This window comes from Ochotona curzoniae, unplaced genomic scaffold (genome assembly GCF_017591425.1).
Source record: "Ochotona curzoniae isolate NIBS_2020 unplaced genomic scaffold, NIBS_Ocur_1.0 contig_908, whole genome shotgun sequence".
NCBI classification, from domain to species: domain Eukaryota; kingdom Metazoa; phylum Chordata; class Mammalia; order Lagomorpha; family Ochotonidae; genus Ochotona; species Ochotona curzoniae.
The window spans coordinates 33,893,381-33,912,633 of NW_024466607.1; the positions used below are offsets into that span (position 1 = coordinate 33,893,381).

The 19,253-nt window shown below is 46.6% G+C and overlaps 1 protein-coding gene across 2 annotated transcripts in view; it reads right to left on the reverse strand.

The window, feature by feature from the left end:
* SHQ1 (SHQ1, H/ACA ribonucleoprotein assembly factor) overlaps nt 1-19,253 on the reverse strand; it is a 97,787-nt gene that overhangs the window by 59,372 nt on the left and 19,162 nt on the right. For both annotated transcript variants that reach the window (XM_040994831.1, XM_040994830.1), the window contains exons 6-9: nt 17,361-17,488; nt 5,545-5,699; nt 2,795-2,848; nt 287-410 (exon numbers count right to left, since the gene is read on the reverse strand). In XM_040994831.1, the coding sequence (XP_040850765.1) occupies nt 287-410; nt 2,795-2,848; nt 5,545-5,699; nt 17,361-17,488 (461 nt within the window). The remainder of the gene's footprint in view (nt 1-286; nt 411-2,794; nt 2,849-5,544; nt 5,700-17,360; nt 17,489-19,253) is intronic.

Below are 19,253 nucleotides of genomic sequence, written 5' to 3' on the forward strand. Positions count from 1 at the left end.
TGATTGTCATACCCGCAGCCCTACCACAGCGCCAGAAAACCAGAAGCAACCGGGAAATCCTGGGTGGTATAACCTACTAGAAAATAAAGTGGTTTGAAGTACTGCGCACCCCTTCCGCATTCACCCTCCACTCCCACAGCACAGTATCACAGCTCAGTGTGACGGCACGTCTATGTAGAGAATGACTGCTTCATTACGCCAGGGGCGGAGAGAACAGCTCAGTCAGATAGCTTGCGTTACAGACTGTAAAGTTCTCACTCCTAGATTTGCAAGCACAACACCTTACCCAGCTGAAGTATCTTTATGGTGTCACTGCAGGCCTTCAACACCAGCTTGAAATGGCGAAACAGTGGGTAGCACAGAACTCTTCTTCCAAAAGACACCACGGCTTCGTGAACGTTAGTCCAGGTCTGCAAGCGCAATTTCAACAAGTAGTCACTGCCATCAACTGTTACAACTACAAAAGCCCACAGTGAAACAAGACACAATCCTCAAGGAAACACTATAAATTTTAAACATCATAAAGCCAAGTAGAAGAGAAATATAAAAACCATGAAGTCAAGCTCTTTATATTTCAGCATCACCTTTGTGATTTCTCATGGAGTACCAACATAGCACAAATGTCCCTTAAAAATCACAAATGTAGTGGGTCCGGCGTGATAGCCTAGCAGCTAAAATCCTTGCCTTGCACACGGTGAGATCCCATACGGGCTCCGGTTAGTCTCCTGGCGGCCCTGCTCCCACCTAGCTCCCTGCCTGTGGCCTGGGAAAGCAGTCGAGGACGGCCCAGAGTCTTGGAACCCTGCACCTGTGTAGGGACCCAGAGGAAGCTCCTGGCTCCTGGCTTCAGATCAGCTCAGCTTCAGCCATTGCGGCCGCTGGAGGAGTCAATCAGTGGACAGAAGATCTTCCTCTCTGTCTCTCCTCCTCTTTGTATATCTGACTTTCCAATAAAAATAAATAGATCTTAAAAGAAAGGAATCACAGATGTGGCAGGAAACTTCAGAAGAGTCTTGAAGAGTTCTAAATAAGACTCTGCCTCTGCAGCACACGGCACTGACAAAGCGCAGACGTATCGGAAGGACACCCAGAGCTGCTCCGGCTGTTTTCAACTCCAAGAGCAGTGGCTGCATCAAGGGCACAGACTGCTCAGCCTCCCATCGCGCTTCCCTTTTTACTGCAGGGAGGGCATCTAGGTATGAGTAATCCAATGCTAACTGACTGATTAACTGGCTTTCAATTAGCAAAGCAGGTGGGTTGGGGAGGTAGAGAGTCCTGCTTTACTGATTAGTAGCGAGGAGGGGGTATATTATCTTAAATGGTATCAAACTGATATCAGTCACTTACTCGACACCAGACAACAATGATTTTCTGAAAAATCAACTTTATTCCCATTGGGTTTTGATAAGCAAAATATGAAAACTGTAACCCATATGTAAAGTCGAAAATACAAAATTAGAACGAAGGGAGCAAGTTAATTTCCATGTATATGTTAATTTTCTTAACACCATAAGAGATCTGATTAAAAATACTGAATATTTGACAAAGAATATTTTATGTCTAAAAATAATTATGAACTTCAAAAAGTTGTTATAAAAAAACACTCATAAGTTTATCAAAGCTATAAATAAATATAGCAATTATAAATTAGCCCCAAAACACTGAGAATTTCCAAATAAATTGTTAAAAAAAAAAAAAGTGAATTTTCACAAATAACCTAGAAGTGAACTACACCTTCTATATACCTCCAATAGTTTAATGGTGGTAGTGTTATTATGAACAAAGCTGACTCTCCTATGCTAAGCCGACTCTGGCAACACAAGGGACCCCGATACAGCTTAGAGGGTAGCACCTTTACGGGTGCAAAATTGCCTGCAAAGCATGTCACAGACTGGCGTGAACTCAGAGGGCCCAGGGAAGGACCGAACTCCTAGCTTTCTGATATGCTCTTGCTGCAGCTGCTGGTCCAGCTGTGGAATCCTGGGCCATCTTTGGAGTGGTGAGATTCTCTGATAAAGTAATTATTTCAGTTGCTGTCTGTCTCAAGATCTATTTGCCGGTGATGCGATGAAGTCACCTGGAATGTTACCACTCGGAAAACACTGGCTGTGGTTGTCTTTGGTGATACAATTTTGAATGGCTTAGACTGACATTTTTAAAAAGCTACTTTGGGGAATCATGACACGGCAAGCTAGGCCGCAGCTTGTGAGGCCAGCATCCCAAACCGGAGTTACGGTTCAGGACTACTTCCGGTTCAGCCCCCTGGCAATGGCTCTGGAGAAGCACTGAAAACGGCCCACGTGCTGGGGTCCCTGCCGCCCATGGGGGGGGGGGGGGCCATGGGAGGAACCAGAAGTAACTACGCTAGCCATCAAACCTACTATCAAGTTCTTTAAGCCGTGTAAGTTTCCTCATCTGAAGGAGTGCTCACCTCAGACTTTCTGAGAAGAAATGGGCGAGTACCACCACTCAGCAGGGACCCCTGGGTTCTCCTCAGCTTTGAGCTTGCAAACCCCAGCATTTGCCAGCTTAAAACACACCTCTAACTGCCCGTCCCAGGCGCCCCCGCAAGCCACATTCCCTTCAGCTCTAAAGTACATTTCCCTCTTCCAGCTTCCCCAACAGCCACCTGGGTCAGTTACCACAGTTAAAAAGGAAAAATGGGGAAAAAAAAAAGTTGTATAATAAAGCTTCCATTGATGAAAAAGTGAAGAATTACCTGAATTAGCCCAAATGACAACAGAAAAATGACTGGGAATGACAAAATCTCAACAAATACAACTGAAAATCATACCTCAAACCAGCACAGTGTTGGACTCAGTTTTCTGATATTCCATGCCGATTCAACCTTTATTTGTTTTGGGAAAGAAAGAGTACCATCACTTTAGAAGTAAAGGCACTTGTAAATAAATATGTCCATGTACTCGATTAGCATCTGACCAGCGCACACATACAAGCATCAAGAAGGACTGGGACAAGGTCATGCTAAACTAGGCTCTTACACCGACTGGTCTGCATGAGCCAGGGATACCAGGCCACAGCATTAAAGGCAAAGGCTGAGACAGGTGAGGGGCTAAGCCAACTGGGTCAGAGTAACCACTGGCACGCATAGTATTCGAGGGCTGGGAATAGGCTCATTTGGGAGCTGTGAGTGTACACCCTTGCTGGGTTGGGGTTCCCACAGCAGAGTGCAGGGGCCTGAGTGGGGGCTGTGTTCTGCTCTGGATATGGCTGCAATCTTCCTTGGCACAAGTGTGGACTGGGGCTGGGTACACCTAGCCGGGTTAGACGCCAGCACCATCTGGTGCTCTGGAGAACCTGGGTAGATGCAGGACAGAGTAGGCTAGGTCTCTGCCCTCTAGTGAGTCATGTGTGAGCAGTGTCTGGGTATGGTCGAGCCTTGGCTGGGCTAAAACATCCAAGAGTAAGAACCGAAATGGACTGAAGGCCAGCAAGGAAAGACCACTGTTTCTACTGGGACAGGAGGTGGACTAACTAGGGCTGGCCCATGGACCCACTGGTATGCGCAAAATCTGGCATAGGGAGAAGTTCTGATGTAGGAGCTTGGGAAAATCTTCTGTCAGGACACAGTCCCTGCACACGAGCCCAAGAACCATGGTAGGGAGCAATCCAGATTAGGCCAAAGAAAGATACGCACCAGCATACATTTGGCATAGGTCGGGGCAGACCAGGCTGAACCAGTTCACACCACCCACCGGCAAATCCGAGCACCAGAATAGAGTGTGGGTCGGGCCAGGTTCGGTCGCGACAAAAACCAGTGCACATTATGGAATGCCAAGGTGAGGTGACCCGTACCACATATGGCCTCAGTGCCCAACCAGCACATGTGAGAATCAGGGAGGGAGGGGGGAAAAGCCAGCAGGGGGAATGTCGGCTCCCCTGCTGGACAATCACTCCCACTGGAGAGCACGGGTTGGGATGGGGACAGACCAGACCAGGCAGGGCAACAACACCTGTGGGCTATGTGAGCTAGATCAGGGAAAAGCCAGGCTGGGCTGACTGTTCCAACTGGTGCAAGCAAAAATTAGAGTGGGTGAAGATTGGTTGGGCTTAGCCACAGCATCAGCTGGCAGAGGCTGGTACTGGTGGCTAAATCTGTTGAGTTCAACTTCAGAATCACCTGGAGAATGCATAATCAGGGAGAGAGAGTGGCCTATGAGGGAAATAGTGGGCACCTCCCTCTTGGATTATCACTTCCACTGGAGAGCATGAAAACCAGGACAGGGACAGGGGTGGCTAGACAGAACAGCATCCGCCAGCATGTATGTGTGTGTGCGTGTGTGCTGGATAGTGGAGCTGGTTAGGTTAAACTGTGACAAAAGAGCTATGCCCACTGACGTGTATGAGAACTAAATGGGATGTGGGACAGACTGAACAGTCTGCAGTACATACTGGCAAGCATGGGAACCAGGCTAGGGGGCAAGCCTAGTGGGGGTTATGGGGAGTCGCCCCAACTAGGCTGCAGCTCCCACTGGTCTGCGGGAGAGCCGAGTAGGAAGTAGGTAGGGTCAGGCTGGACTGCAACAGCCACTGGTTCATGCAGAAGACAGGGCTGGAAACAGAACTGACCCAGCAACCGCAACGACCAGCATGTGCATAAGCTTTTATTGGGGCGACTGACTGTGCCAGACCCTGTACCGACAAGCACACACAAGAACCAGGTCTGGGATCACCTCAGACCAAGTTTCTTTGGGGACACATCCAACTGAACTGTTGATCTCAGAACCCCAACCATGAAGAGACTATGTCAGTCAATGGATTCTGAATCAGATTTTATCATGCTTGGAATGGCAAGATTGGTAGCAATTCAGAATAGATGAACATTCAAAATTGCTTGAGCAGGCCCCTCGGAGCATGCCCCACACTGGGGACCTGGGATAGGTGGGAGGCTGGGTGGGGCTTTTCCCTATGTTTCTCTCTTTACCCCAGATACAGAAAAATAATATTAATAGCAATAATGAGGAAACAATGGTCTTACCCTCTGTCTGGTAGCCCCTGACCCTTTGTACACTAATCAACTATGTAAGATTATAAAGATAAATAAATAAATAAAAAGAAAATGCAACTTATGTACAGTTTTTCAGAAGTACATATACTACATGGCTCATGGCTCGAGAGACACAGACGAAAGCTAAGATGCGTTATTTGAAGAATGCTCTGCATGTATCTGCTCGCGGGAGGCTTAGAGATGGAATGAAGACGGCTCTGGTAGCTCAGATGCTGTCGCGGCCACCCCAGGTCTCAGGTCTTAGCCTGAACCGGAAGGTAGTGAGGACCACATTCTCTCTCCACTCAGTTTCCTGCCTTAGGCTTGCTTTTCTGCTGTCCCGCCAAGATGAATGCCCAGCATACAGACAGGCCACACCAGCATTATACCTGCATGTTGGTGCCTGCCACCAGCCACGTGCCCCTCTGCCTGATGTGGCCCCTCAACTATCAACCCTGACAACTGCCAGCTTCACCCGACGCAGTTGACCCAGCACAGGGAGCTCTGGGGACACGCACAGACACAAATGCACTCACGTTCTTCTCCCCTTCCGTGACACGGGTCTCATAGCAGTATGCCAGGAGGATGTCGATCAAACTATAGTACACTTGGCGCTCGGCGCTCTTATCCAGCAGGTAAGACTTATTGACAAACTTACGCAGCTGGTACTTCTCTTCTTCAGAGAAAGACACTAAAAGAAAAATGAAGTGTTTCATCATCAGGCTCTCTAAGACGTCATCAAATGACTGTCCCCCCATCCCCAGATACTGACACAGGCCCATCCTTGCACACAGAGGAGAAAAAAATAAATAACTAAGAACTGACACACTGACGTCCCCCACCTTACTCTAAAGCCCACGTGTGCATGCCTCCCTCTCAATTAAATCACTGTTAAAAATTACATGTTTCATTCATTCTGTGAAACTTTCAATGTAGAACACCTGACAAAAATCAGAATGTTGAAGACAGAAGCTGAAATCAAAGCTACTGAAATGTAAGTTGCTTCTACCCACCTCGGGACATACAAGTACAAAGTAGACACTCCTAGTTATATTAAGCGTTATGCATCTACACACATGTAATTTTCTAAACAGTCTCTACTCCTTATTTCTGGTGCTTACTTTTTGGCATATTATTCTGTATTTATGACATCAAAACAGGAGTTATTAACTTTAAGATAATCTCACAACAGAGAACATGCATAAGCTACATAAAGTAACATGGAAATAGCCATTATCTGGTTTGAAATTTCTATGTAAAGAAGAACATTTTTATATGTTCATCAATGCTGATGCTTAGTATTTACTTTTTAATATTCTTGTGCTCACTGAAGTAAAATTTTACAACATATTATACACACTAGATTTGTGGGAAAAAGATGTTTCAAAAGATTTTTTTTGGTACCTTCTCTCCACCTTCATCTTCAACAGCTTTGCTCATGTAAACACTTTAGCATACACCACTCCAGCTGCCGCCATCTAATCACACGCAGCACACACATACACTAGGGAGCCGGCAGCTTCCTCTCCCCAGAACTGGATAATTTCCTCCCATCTAATAGCCCACTCATCAAATCTCTAGCATCTCCCTCCGAGTGAGTGGGTACATGGTTGATTTTTGCAGAGGCGGATGACAGTTCATGATGTACATGCTTGAAGCAACTACTCCCCCTACTGAAGCGCACTGATCTTACGCCACTGCTGCTAATGCTACAGTACACGTCCTAGCCACAGGTCCTTGCACGTGCAGGCTTAGCTCCAAAATAGATTCTCTAAAGTAGATGTGCTGGCTCAAAAAAAAAAAAAAAAAGGTACTCGCAGGACTGCAATACCCTCTGCCCTGGTAGTTTCAGTCAGAAGTTTCCCAGGAGGGCAGGCGTTTGGCACAGCAGTCGGGACACCCACCAGCCCGTACCAGCTGCTTGGCCTGGAGTCCCAGCTCCCCATTTCGGCTTCCTGTTCATGTACACCCTGGAGGCAACAGCTGTCCACCCAGGTACCTGCTTTCCTGCCACCTGTGCAGCAAACCTAGCTGGGATTCCTGGCTCTTAGTTTTGCCCTGGTACTGCTCCTGCGGTTGAAGGCATTTGGGGAACGAAATATCAAATGGGAGATCTCTCTTTCGCTGTCTGTCTGTCTCAAAGAAAATATTTATTTTTCTAAGAGAATTTCTTCCTACATACAGCTCCTGCACAGGCTGGTTATAAATGTTATCAGCTTTCCCTCCAATTGTTTCTAGAGTATCAGATACAAAGTGACTGTGGTGGGCAGAATTCTAAGATAACTCCCATGGGGTCAACTCACTGTATGAGGCTGGGGCCTGCGACCTGCTTCTGACCAAGCAGAATCATGGCGAAGAAAAAGAAGGAACCATCACACCCATGATCTGCCCTATTATTTGCAACCTGCAGTGAAGCGCTTGCCAGCCACTTTTGAAGAAATATGGTTGTCAAGGCGTTCGAGGGGCTCGGAGAAATCTATGCAGCAGGGAACTGCTCATCGGGACGCCCAGTAACAAGGTGGCCTCACCCTGCAGGTGCAGGAATGGAAGTGGCAATAAGCATATAAGCCTGTAAGAGGATTGCCAGAAATGAACAGAAACTCAATATTGTTTTTTAATTAAAAAAAAAAATTTTAAGGGATATGTATAGCTACAGTCTTCCAAGAACCTGAGCAGAGAAGCCAGCTAAGTCACACCCAACTCCTGGCTCACTGCAATGCAGAGATGACAGTGTGTGTCAAGCTGGCAGTAGGTCGTTAGGGAGCCAGCAAGATAAAACTCCGATGCTGGTCTAGCGTTATTCCAGCAAGTAAGTTCTCTAACCGCACAACGCCACACACTGCCTCACAGGTGTGCTAGCCACCTGCAATCCATATTTGCCCTCCTGACCTTTACCTAACTGAATGTATTTTGCCCAATTCTGTCTATGGTATGGCTTGTCTCAAATTTTAAAGCACTCTTTGTATATGACAGACAGAAACTCTATAATCATCTCATCTCTCCAAATCTACTGTGCCTCTCTTTTTCTTTATAGTGTACTTTTTGCCACTGAAATATTTACTTACCTTTTAAAGGGTTTATTTATTTATTTGAAAGTCAGAGTCACAGAGAAGGAAGGAGAGAGATTTTCCACTTGCTGGCTCACGCCCCAGATGGCTACAATGGCCAGGGCTGGGACAGGCAGCAGAAGCCAGATGCTTCTTCTAGTTTCCCACGCAGACAGCGGGGGTCCACTACTTGGCCATCTTCCGCTGCTTTTCCCAGGCCAGTTGCAGAGAGCTGGAGCAGAACTGGAGCTACTGGGACTCAATCCAGTCAGTGCTATACATCAGTCCCTGAAATATTCTTATGTAGCCAAATACATTCATTTTTAAGAACAGACTTGTTTTTCACAGCCTAGGATGAGATCTCCTGACTTCTAGATTATAAATGAAGCCCCTTTAAGATTTGTTTCACTGGGCCCAGTGCAGTAGCCTAGTGGCTAAAGTCCTCACCTTGAACGAGCCAGGATCCCATATGGATGCTGGTTCTAATTCCGGAAGCTCCACTTCCCATCCAGCTCCCTGCCTGTGGCCTGGGAAGGCAGTCGAGGATGGCCAAAGCCTTGGGACCCTGCACCCACGTGGGAGACCTGGAGGAGGTTTCTGGCTCCTTGCTATAGAGTGGCACAGCACTGACCTTTGCGCTCACTTGGGGAGTGAATCATTGGATGGAAGATCTTCCTCTCTGTCTCTCTTCCTCTCTGTATATCTCTGACTTTGCAACAAAAATAAATAAATCTTTTTAAAAAGAGAGATTTGTTTCACTTTTTACATTCAAACTTTTAATCTATCTGGAAGGGTTTTTTTTTTTTTCAAGATTCCAGTTTACTGCAGAAGAACAGTTAATTATGTCAGCACAAACTGTCCAATAGTCCATTTCTCCCCACCATGCCGAGTTGAAAACTTTGTTAAACAGCTCTGTTGCTTGTCTTGTATAAGCACTTCTATTTATTCAGTTTTGTCACTGCTGGGAATACAGCATTTTCCTCATTTTTATTATTAAGTACTTCTTGTTAAAAGAAAAGTGATTTCTTTTTACGTATTAAAATGTTGGCTCTGCGGACCAAAACGAAAATCTGAAACGATAAACGTTACGTATAAATGAAACGCTGTCTACAGGAAGGCAAGCGAGCCCAGGACAACAGGTCATGCAACAGGCTTTCCTATTGCATCATGCATCTTCTTGCATTAAGGAAACAGAAACGCTGTTAGTGCTGTTCATACGAAATAGAATACCTCTTGTCTTGGAGCAAGATTTACAGGAATCATACGAGCTAAACACGCAGATGTGCTCGGTATCTGGCCATCATTAACAGGGTCTACTGCTTGTCTTTTTTGCTTTTCTAAAGATTTATTTTTCATTGGAAAGGTATATTTACAGAGAGACAGAGAAAAGATCTTCCGTCCACTGGTTCACTCCCCAAGTGGCCACAACAGCCAGAGCTGAGCCGATCCGAAGCCAGGAAGCAGGAGCGTCTTCTGGGTCTGTCCTGTGGCCATCCTCAACTGCTTTCCCCAGCCACAAGCAGGCAGTGGGATGGGAAGTGGGGCAACTGAAACGCCACCTGGCACCCAACTGGGATCCTGGAGCATGCACAGAGAGGATTTAGCCTCTGCGCCATCGCACTGGGCCCTGCAGCTTGTCTTAGAGCATTTTTCAAAGCCTAAGCATCTACATAAATTGCTGCGTCTAAGGCAAAATGTCAGCCACCTCCTTCTGCAAAGTAACCCTTAACTTCTGTTTCATCCCCTATCAGATAATCACTTTCAAATTCACTTACAAAGTTGTTCAACCTAGCGAAGAGAAGCAGGCTGCTTCCATTTTTGGCGCTTTGAGCCAAGGCCATGTCAAAATCGCTTTCAAGACTTTTTTTTTTTTCCTCTATATCAGAACTGTTAGATTTAGGTATAGACTGGCTGAACTGCTGTTAACACAGAAACCCTGAAAGACAGGGCTTAAGACACAAGCTTCTCTTGGGCATTACTAGCCAGAGTAAAAATGACTCGGGGCTGGCCGAGCACCAGCAGCCTGTCACCCAGCATCCACCTGTGGGTGTCCTGGAAAGCTGCTTTGGTTTTCAGTATTTGCAAACCACTGAGCGAGAGAGAGAGAGAGAGAGAAGACAGGAAACACCGTGTTTCTAAAAGCTTGATCCAGCAAGGGTGCAGAGGACTTCTCACTTCCCGTCCCCGGGACTCAGTCACCAGGAAGGGGTCAGCTCTGACTCAAGCAGTCCTCTTAGTCACAGAAGGGGAGAAGTCCTATTAAAGACACCTGCTGTCACGGCCGGCTTTCCAGAGACCAAACCCCCCAGCCTGCCTTTCTAGTGCTCCCAGACCCTCCTCTTCAGAGTGCCCAGTCCCTCTCTGTGCTCAACAAAAGGCTGCCTTCTTTTTTTCCCTCATCAAAAAAGCCAGAGAAAGAGAATATGAACCTGAACTAAAGGTGGGCCCTTCCACATTGAATTTTCTAAATCCTCTTCTGTCCGTCTTATAAGTCTCAGCACTTGACATGGCTTCTTTTTTTTTTTTTTTTTTTAAGGCTTACAGGGGGAAAAAAAATCTTAAACACATTTACTTTGCTAGGAGTAATATCCCTTTCACCCATTAAAATACACTTAGTGGAAAAAAATGGGTTTTGGAATGCATTTATATATATTTTTTTCAACCATTCTAGCAGAACAACGTTAAAAAAAGAAATGCATTTATTCAAGCATTGCCCATATAAAAAAAAAAAAAAAGATAATAAGAATGTATTTCATTTGCTGGCTGGTAAGGTAAGTAAATAAGTAGCTTTTAAAAAAAATACTGCCGCAGATCTCAGGGGAAGCATTCTTTAAAGTCTAGCATTACAAATGAAATAAGGGAAGCTGAGTGTTGACTGCCTCATTAAGGGCTCGTCTGAAGATGCCTTCGCTGGAGCACAAGTCCTCAGCACACTTCAAGTGATTCGATTTACACAATCGGCGCGAAGGAACCCACTGCACAAAGAAAGTATACCTGCCAAAGGATTTTAAGACCCCTGTATTTAGCAAGACGTGAGGCAGTACTCCCTTAAGCGTCGTTTCCGAGACGTTCATTAATTTGGCTAATAGGAACGTGCCAGGTGTTCGTGATGATATTATCTCGCCAGAGAAAAGCCTTATATATCCTGGTTGACTAATAAAGATCTCTCTGCTTCCACATAACTCTGAATCACACAGCGAGCATGCCCAGGACCATCTAACAACACAGCAGCTCTTCCCTCTCATGCCGCCACTCTCAAGCAACCACCCCTGTACATGTTTAACGATCTGCAAGACTGCTCTGGGCACCGTGGGCTCCAGTGTTACATCACCCAGATCTGAGCCTTCCCGCCTACTATAAATGCCCGTGGCACATGATCAGAGCCTACTGGAACGTACCCCTCTGAGCCCCTGGACACCAGGGGAGCACGGTCTTTCTTTAAAACATCATCACGGGTCTGCTGTGGTGGCCTAGCAGCTCAAGTCCCCACCTTAAGATGCACCGGGATCCTGTATGAGTGCTGGTTCTAATCCTGGTGACCCCATTTCCCATCCAGCTCCCTGCTTGTAGCCTGGGAAAGCAGGCAAGGACGGCCCAAAGCCCTGGGACCCTGTAACAGCATGCAAGACCTGGAAGAAACTCCTGGCTCCAGGCTTTGGATCAGCTTGGTTTCAGCCGTTGCAGCCACTTGGGGAGTGAGTGAATCAATGGACAGAAGACCTGCCTTTTCATCTCTCCTCCTCTCTATATATGTGACTTGGCAATAAAAAATACACAAATCTTGAAAAAAAAAAAAAAAAAAAGATCATGTTGGGCCCGGCACAGTAGCCTAGTGGCTAAGATCCTCGCCTTGTTTGCGCCGGAATCCCAGTGGCCCTACTTCCAATCCAGCTCCCTGCTCGCAGCCAGGGAAGGCAGGTCTTGGGTTCTGTGCCCACATGGGAGACCCACACGAGGGTCCAGGTTCCTGGCTTCGGATCAGCTCAGCTTCGACCGTCGCAGCCACTGGGGAGTGAATCAGCGGACAGAGAACCTTCCTCTCTGTCTCTCCTCCTCTCTGTAGGTCTGCCTTCCAAAAAAAATCTTAAAAATCAAAAAAAAAAAAAAAAAAAAGCATCACGTTCCATTTTGGCCTACTTTGTTCAATGGTAAACAAGTACATTTAAACTGCAGCAGATCCACAGCAATGACACAAACAACGACAACAGCATCGCTGGAGAAACGGAGAGTGCGCGTCCCCGAGGCCTTCTGAGCAGAGCTGTAAGTCGCAGCACCCGCAGAAGAAACGGGCAGGCTCACACACAATCAGGTCTGTCTGAGCAGCAGCGGGCGTCCCTGCAGATGCCACGCCAACAACACTGGCACCAATGCCACCCCCAGCAGCACTCGTCAAGCATCTGTGTAACGCAGTTACACTACAAAGCAGCTCTGCTATATGGTCCACAACATTTTGGTTAATTATACTCCTAAAAATAACCGACAGTGAAACAAAAGCCAGCTGAGAACTCCATCCATTTGGGGAAAGACGTGGTGCCCCAGCCATAGGCCCAAGGACCACCTCCCAACATTGAGAAGCCCGCCAAAATGTTTGCAAGACTCTGCTGGTCAGGCGGTCACGTTTCCTTACCAGCTTTTCCTAACCTTGCTCTTTTAAAACCTTCTTTTCATCTCTAAATCCTCCTCCCAAGTCAGCCACAGCCAGCTTCCCGCAGAGTCGTGCAAAACTGTCCACAACAACACACACCTACTGGAAGCCAATCAAGCGTGGCAGAAGAAAACGTGCCATCCTCAAACGTTCAGTCTGAACAGACAGCCTTGCCATGCTGCCGCTTTCAGACGGTGCCACCGCCACGTCTCTGGAGGCACACCGAAGGGTGCACTGGTGCCCAGCAGGACAGCCCTGCCAGGAGGCACGTCGACTATAAATATTCCGTGGTTTCCTAATGAGCGATAACACGCCAAGCGTCGCGGGCTGACAGTGACCACAGAAAGACAACCTGGGAACTGCGGGAAGGGCATCCGCCGGAAACCAGTGCTCCAGGGAGCAGCGCACAGGGTGGTGCCATGTACGACGCTGCCCCCGGGGAAGACATGCAGCATTACGAAGCTGCAGGTAATAAAGTCTCAGAAAATGATGAGAACCACAGCCGAGGCAAAGACGGTAGCAGTTAACCTCTCAGGGCTTACCTGGAACTCAAAACAACGCAGGTCCATCTAAGGAGGAGGCGTTAGAAGGGAGCCCCTCCCTCAGGCTGTGAGCTCTGTGTGGAAACCTCTGAGGAGGGCGAAGTAAAGTGACAGCAGCTCAGTCCCGTGGCAGACGCGGAAGGAAGGCCAGGGAGCAAGCAGCAAAGGAAAAGGAGGAATTTCAAACACAGAGCAATGAGCACTGGGTGAGTGATGTACTTCCAAAGCTTCTTTCTTGGTGTATTTGGTTTTTTCTGACATTTTATCCTGGTTCCACATACTTCCATGTATCTGAATGCTGGGTAAACCAAGTATTTTCTTCTAATCTGTATGTGTTTACACGAGGTAGAGAGAGACTGGGAGCTAGAGAGTAAGCGAGCGCACAGGTGCACTCCCCGCCCTCGATGGCTCACTCTGCAAGACGACAAGGGCCAGGGCTGAGGCAGGCTGGGGCTGTGAGCGGGGAACCCAAGCCAGGTCCCCGCGAGGTAATGGCAACTCCGTTACTCAAACATCTCCACTGCCTGCCAGAGATGGGGCATGCAGATAACTCAACCACTCCACCAAGAACCCTTACACACTTCCTTCATCAACAACAACAACATCCAAAAACAATAGAAGAGAGGCGTCTCATTAACAAAGAACTTCCCCAAAAGCTTTGCAACTGTGTACCAAAATTGTAGCTTCATGGAAAAGCCACCTAATTCTTGGCTTTCCTACTATCCACTTTTATCTGCAATAATTTCTAACACTTACACTATAAGAAGGGCTTAACACACTGTCTCAGTCAATCCCCAGGACAGCCTTGAAATGGGCACAGGAATTCCACAACAATCCAAAGTGGCAAGATGACAAAGCTAGCTCGAGCCCCACACTTACATCGAGCTTGTATCCCATACTTAACCTCACACTTGGCGTATCAGAAGAGGTGCTTTCTGTTCGAGTTCTCCTACCTTAGACCCCCATGCCCTTGCTATTTTAAAGGTGACTTTTGGAATTAATCACCATAATGGTTTAGCAGACTACAACCGTTGGTGCCATACTGGCCTGGCTGTAAGTCACAGGGCAGATGAAGGGGCAGGCGCTGCACTGGGTAAAAGCACGCACTGGCTTCATCTGCCAACGTCAGGCAGAGAGAACTCACTCAGAGCCCTGCTGACACAGAAAGCCAGACCGAGAACAAGCTGCAATTCATCAAAGCAGAACAAGGGAGAATTTACATCAATGCTAAGAAGGGCTTTGCATTTTTAGGGCAACTAGCTCACCCTGGTGGACAGAAAACTCAACTACGCAAGCACCTGTTCTCCTCCATGACCTCATTCAAATACTGAGGAAAACTTGAGAAAATTGATCCAGAGCTACTGATATCCTTGATGCTTCAAGATTGGGCAAACTTTCTGAGCAGACATGCATGGCACATACACAGTTAACCTTTTAAACTGTTTAGTGATACTGGCCTGAAAATGTGTTTCTATAAAACATGAAAAGCTCCTAAAGAGAACTATAAAACCCAATTTGTTAGTTCATAGATAACTAAACAGGTGTATCAGAAGTCATTATTAATGAGGTAGCTAATCCTCTACTTTCTAAAAGACGGCAGTAGCAATTTTTAAATCTGGTGGAAATCAAGTAAACTCTAATAAAACGTGCTTCCTACAATATTCACGCGCTCTGCAAATAGCTGCAGAGTGCCTATTGTATTATATAACAGGCTGCCGCACTGCCCCGCACAGAGCTGGGATGCAGCAGTGACCCTGAGTGGACACAGAAGGCCACAGCAGAAAACTGTCAACAATTCAAACGTCCACCAGCGGCAGTAAACAGTCGAAGGCCCACCCATTCTGACAACATACAACAGGTTTCTAGGCAGCCACGACAGAAAGCTTCCGCTGGACGCACAAGTGCAGACGCGAAAGCTCAGCCATGTACAATGTAAACTGCAAACAGCAAGGTAAGAACAGAGAGGAACGCTAGCTTGGTGGCGTACAAACGCCAGCTTCCCCTGTGAGTACCGCTCTGAGTGCTGGCTGCTGCGCTCCTAGTTCCCTGTCTACGTGCCTGAGAAAGCAGCAGGAGATGGCCCAAGTGCTTGGGCCCCTGCCACCCCACATCACAGACCCAAATAGAGCTGCATGCCAGACCAACCCCAGGCGCACTGCAGCCATCTGAGGAATGAGCCAGTAGATGGAAGATCTCCATCTCTTTTTCTCTTAGCATCTCTCTCTCTCCATCTGTCTCCTCCCCTTCAAATAAATAAATGAATCTTAAAAAAAGAGAGAGAGCATATGTGAGTCGCATTAAAGTGCCTACATGTGGGGATATGTTAACACTTGTTACTTTTAGAAAAGGGATGGGAAGTTTCTATATTCCATTCAATAAACTTTAGAAGGTACAGGTATATGTGAATTTCACTTACACATGAAAGTTATTTTTAGTATATAAATAAAAACCAAATAAGTATGGGGCCCGGCGCGGTGGCGCATGTGGTTAAAGGTCCTCGCCTTGCACGCCCGGGATCCCATATGGGCGCCGGTTCTAATCCCGGCAGCCCCGCTTCCCTTCCAGCTCCCTGCCTGTGGCCTGGGAAAGCAGTCGAGGACGGCCCAAGGCTTTGGGACCCTGCACCCGCGCAGGAGACCCGGAAGAGGCTCCTGGCTTCGGATCGGCATAGTATCGGCCCGTTGCGCTCACTTGGGGAGTGAATCATCGGACGGAAGATCTTCCTCTCTGTCTCTCCTCTCTGTATATCCGCCTTTCCAATGAAAAAATAATAAAAATAAATCTTTAAAAAAAAAAACCAAATAAGTATGATAGAAAACTTGAACTTCTATTGCTGATGTACTTAAAACTATCATATTCATATTTTTGTTAAAAATTTATTTTTATTGGAAAGGCAGATCAGAGTACAGAGAGAAGGAGAGACAGAGAGAAAGATCTTCCATCTGCTGCCTCACTCCCCAAATGGCTGCCAGCAGCCAGAGCTGATCTGATCAAAAGCCAGGAGCTTCTGGGTCTCCCATGTGGTTGCAGGGTCCCGAGGCTTTAAGCCAACTGCTATTGCTTTTCCAGGTCACAAACAGAGAACTGGACAGGAAATGGAACAGCCTGGACACAAACCAGTGCCAATATGGGATCCCAGCACATGCAGGAGGAAGATTAGGCAATTGAGTCATCGTGCTAGGCCTCGAAACTGTCATATTCTACTGTACAGACTTAATACACCAGCCTCACACATGGATGCTAACAATACATCTAAGGACGGACCTGGGGGTGACAAGTAACTTGGTGTTTCACGCGGCTCAGCTTAGGCAGCCAGCCACCTGCCCTCTGTAGGCTCAGATATGTGGAAAGACCTCATGTGAAGCCACATGAGCAGACACTGCGGGACATGACCTGAGTGTCCTTGTACGACTCCTAGTGCCCAATCTCCTGATAGAAGGATGGCCCAGATTATTCAAAAAACTACAAGTGGTCCTCTGTGGGACCATCCCTAAAATAAGTAAAAGAGATAAACTTTAAAAAGGATTCCTGATTCAGGCCCAGTACAGTATCCTAGAGGCTAAAGTCCTATGCCTTACATGCACCAGGATCCCATTTGGGTGCTGGTTCATTTCCCAGCTGCTCTACTTCCCATCTAGCTCCTTGCTTGTGACCTGGGAAAGCAGGCAAACACAGCCTAAAGCCTTGGGACCCTGCACCCGTGTGGGAGACCTGGAGGAAGCTCTGGGCTCCTGGCTTCGGATAAGCTCAGCTCCAGCCGTTGCAGCTACTTGGGAAAAGTGAATCAATGGACGCACGATCTTCCTCTCTGTCTCTCCTCCTCTGTTTATCTGACTTTCTAATAAAAATAAATAAATCTAAGGGAAAAAAAAACATTTTAAAAAAAAGGATTCCTATGATTCTCAAAGAAATTGAACTTCAAAAGATTTTTCCAACGCACGTCTAATAAGGGAGTGGCATTTTCCAGTCAGGGTTGAAGATTTCATTTCCAAAATTAGCAATCCAAAATTGCGTTTGCTCGTTATGAGGCAATTATAATTACATGCTCCATAATAAGGAAGGTGGTACACCATAAGACTTTAAAATTAAACAAATGAACATACTTCCGACTGCCTTACCTAACATGGCATGCAGTTCTTGATCCTGGCTTGTTCCCGAAGAGGCCATCATTTTTGAATATGCTTCAGTCCACCAAGGCTTATACTTCAAAATCTGCTTAATCTCCTCGTCTTCAAAATAGTCGGCCCTGGGAAAGCACAGTGGACAGGCTGGTTACACAGCTGAGGCTCGTCTGCATTTCCTACAGTCCTCTCCAGACTCCCTGGGCTTGCACTGGCAACGCAGAGGGTTAATGCAAAGTGCACCTCCAGCACGGCCTGCTTTTCTTGCCTTGTGGTTCCTAATCACATAAAAACGAAAAGCCAGCCTCTGACCAAAGAGATGGTTGACATTTCTTTCTTCTTCTTCTCCTGTTTTATTCTTAGTTTCAATGATATAATTTCATAGGCTCTGGGATTTCCCTTACACCCTCCTCAAATTCCCTGCCCCCCCCAACTCTTTTCCCCCATATTATTACAATAGGATAGTCTTTCATATGCAGTCGCAAGTCCATCATTTTGTTATTTAAGTGTGTCCTGACATGGCGGGTACAGACAATGGCAGGCAGTCCAGCATCCTATTGTCAAGATATATACAACAGTTTCACTGGGAGTCCATCCTTGGTTTGGAAGTAGAGATGTATACTGCTTTGTATCTTCACATCTCGATATGATACTCTCTGTTACACAGTTACTATACAATCTATGAGTCAGTGAAGAATTTAGTAAGAGAAAAACTATGTATGTTGAAAAAAATGAAAATTAAAAGAGAAATATCAAAGCCCATGAATTGCGGCAAAAACAGTACTGAAAGGGCTATTGATCTTACAACTTGCACAAGGCTGACATTTCTGATCTCTTCAAAGAGAAGACGGAAAGGACCAGTCCCACCCTACAGGTCCACCCTGTACAGCAGTGTGAAAGGCAACCTGAACACACTGGGCTGAAACTTGGCACGGGTGCCAGCTGTGTGTATGCCAGAGTCTGGTAAGGTTGTAAGAAAGCAAAGATATTTTCAACTCTAAAAACAAACAGGAAAATCACAAAAAGCTGTGAGCAAGGGCTACACACATGCACTAGTATTTTCTACCACAGTGTAATCTCCTACTATGTATGCTAATAGTAACTGTCCTGTCCTGTACTATCACAAAAGGTAACTGTAATCATTGCAAAGGGGAAGGGGAACAACTTCCTCCTGCATTCTACTTCCTCAGTTTTAACTAGAACAGTAACAGCTACATTCAAAATGCACCTGTCATTTTTAGAGGACACTTCCGTGCCCACAGGGCCCAGCACACCACCGTAGCAGGCTTCTGGGGAATGAAACAGGTTAGAGTTCTCTCTCTCTCTCACATTCTTAACAGATAAATATCTCTAAGAGAAGTTCGCTGCCTTGCATCCAAATTCGGAATTTGATATTCCCGGGGAAAGCAAGGCAGGTCAGAACGGTTAACACCTTCATTTTGCCAGGATGGAAATTCAGGCTAGGAAAAGTTGTGTTAGCTAGGCTACCTCAGGGAACCAGTGAGGAACTAAAAGTACATACTGGACAGAAGTGAACAGCTAACATCCTGAAATAAGAGTTCTCAATCAGTGTTTGTCAGGTGCACAAGGCATATGACACCAGAATGAACAAGTTGCTTTATACACTATTCCGAAATCTGTTTCCTTATAAGCTGTTATCTTCCTGCTTACAGGAAAACTCTTTAGAATGGAGGTTCTTCTACCTACTCATCTACAAACCAAAAACATAAGCTTTTTCTAGTCAATGAATTTCAAAAAGGACACACAGGAAGAGCATGTGCAGGTGTGGGTGCTGTGGAGCAGTGGGCCAGGCTGCCACCAGGGATGCTCACATCCCACATCAGCGTGGACCATTCAAGTCCTGCCATGCTTCTGGTCCAGCTTCTGCAG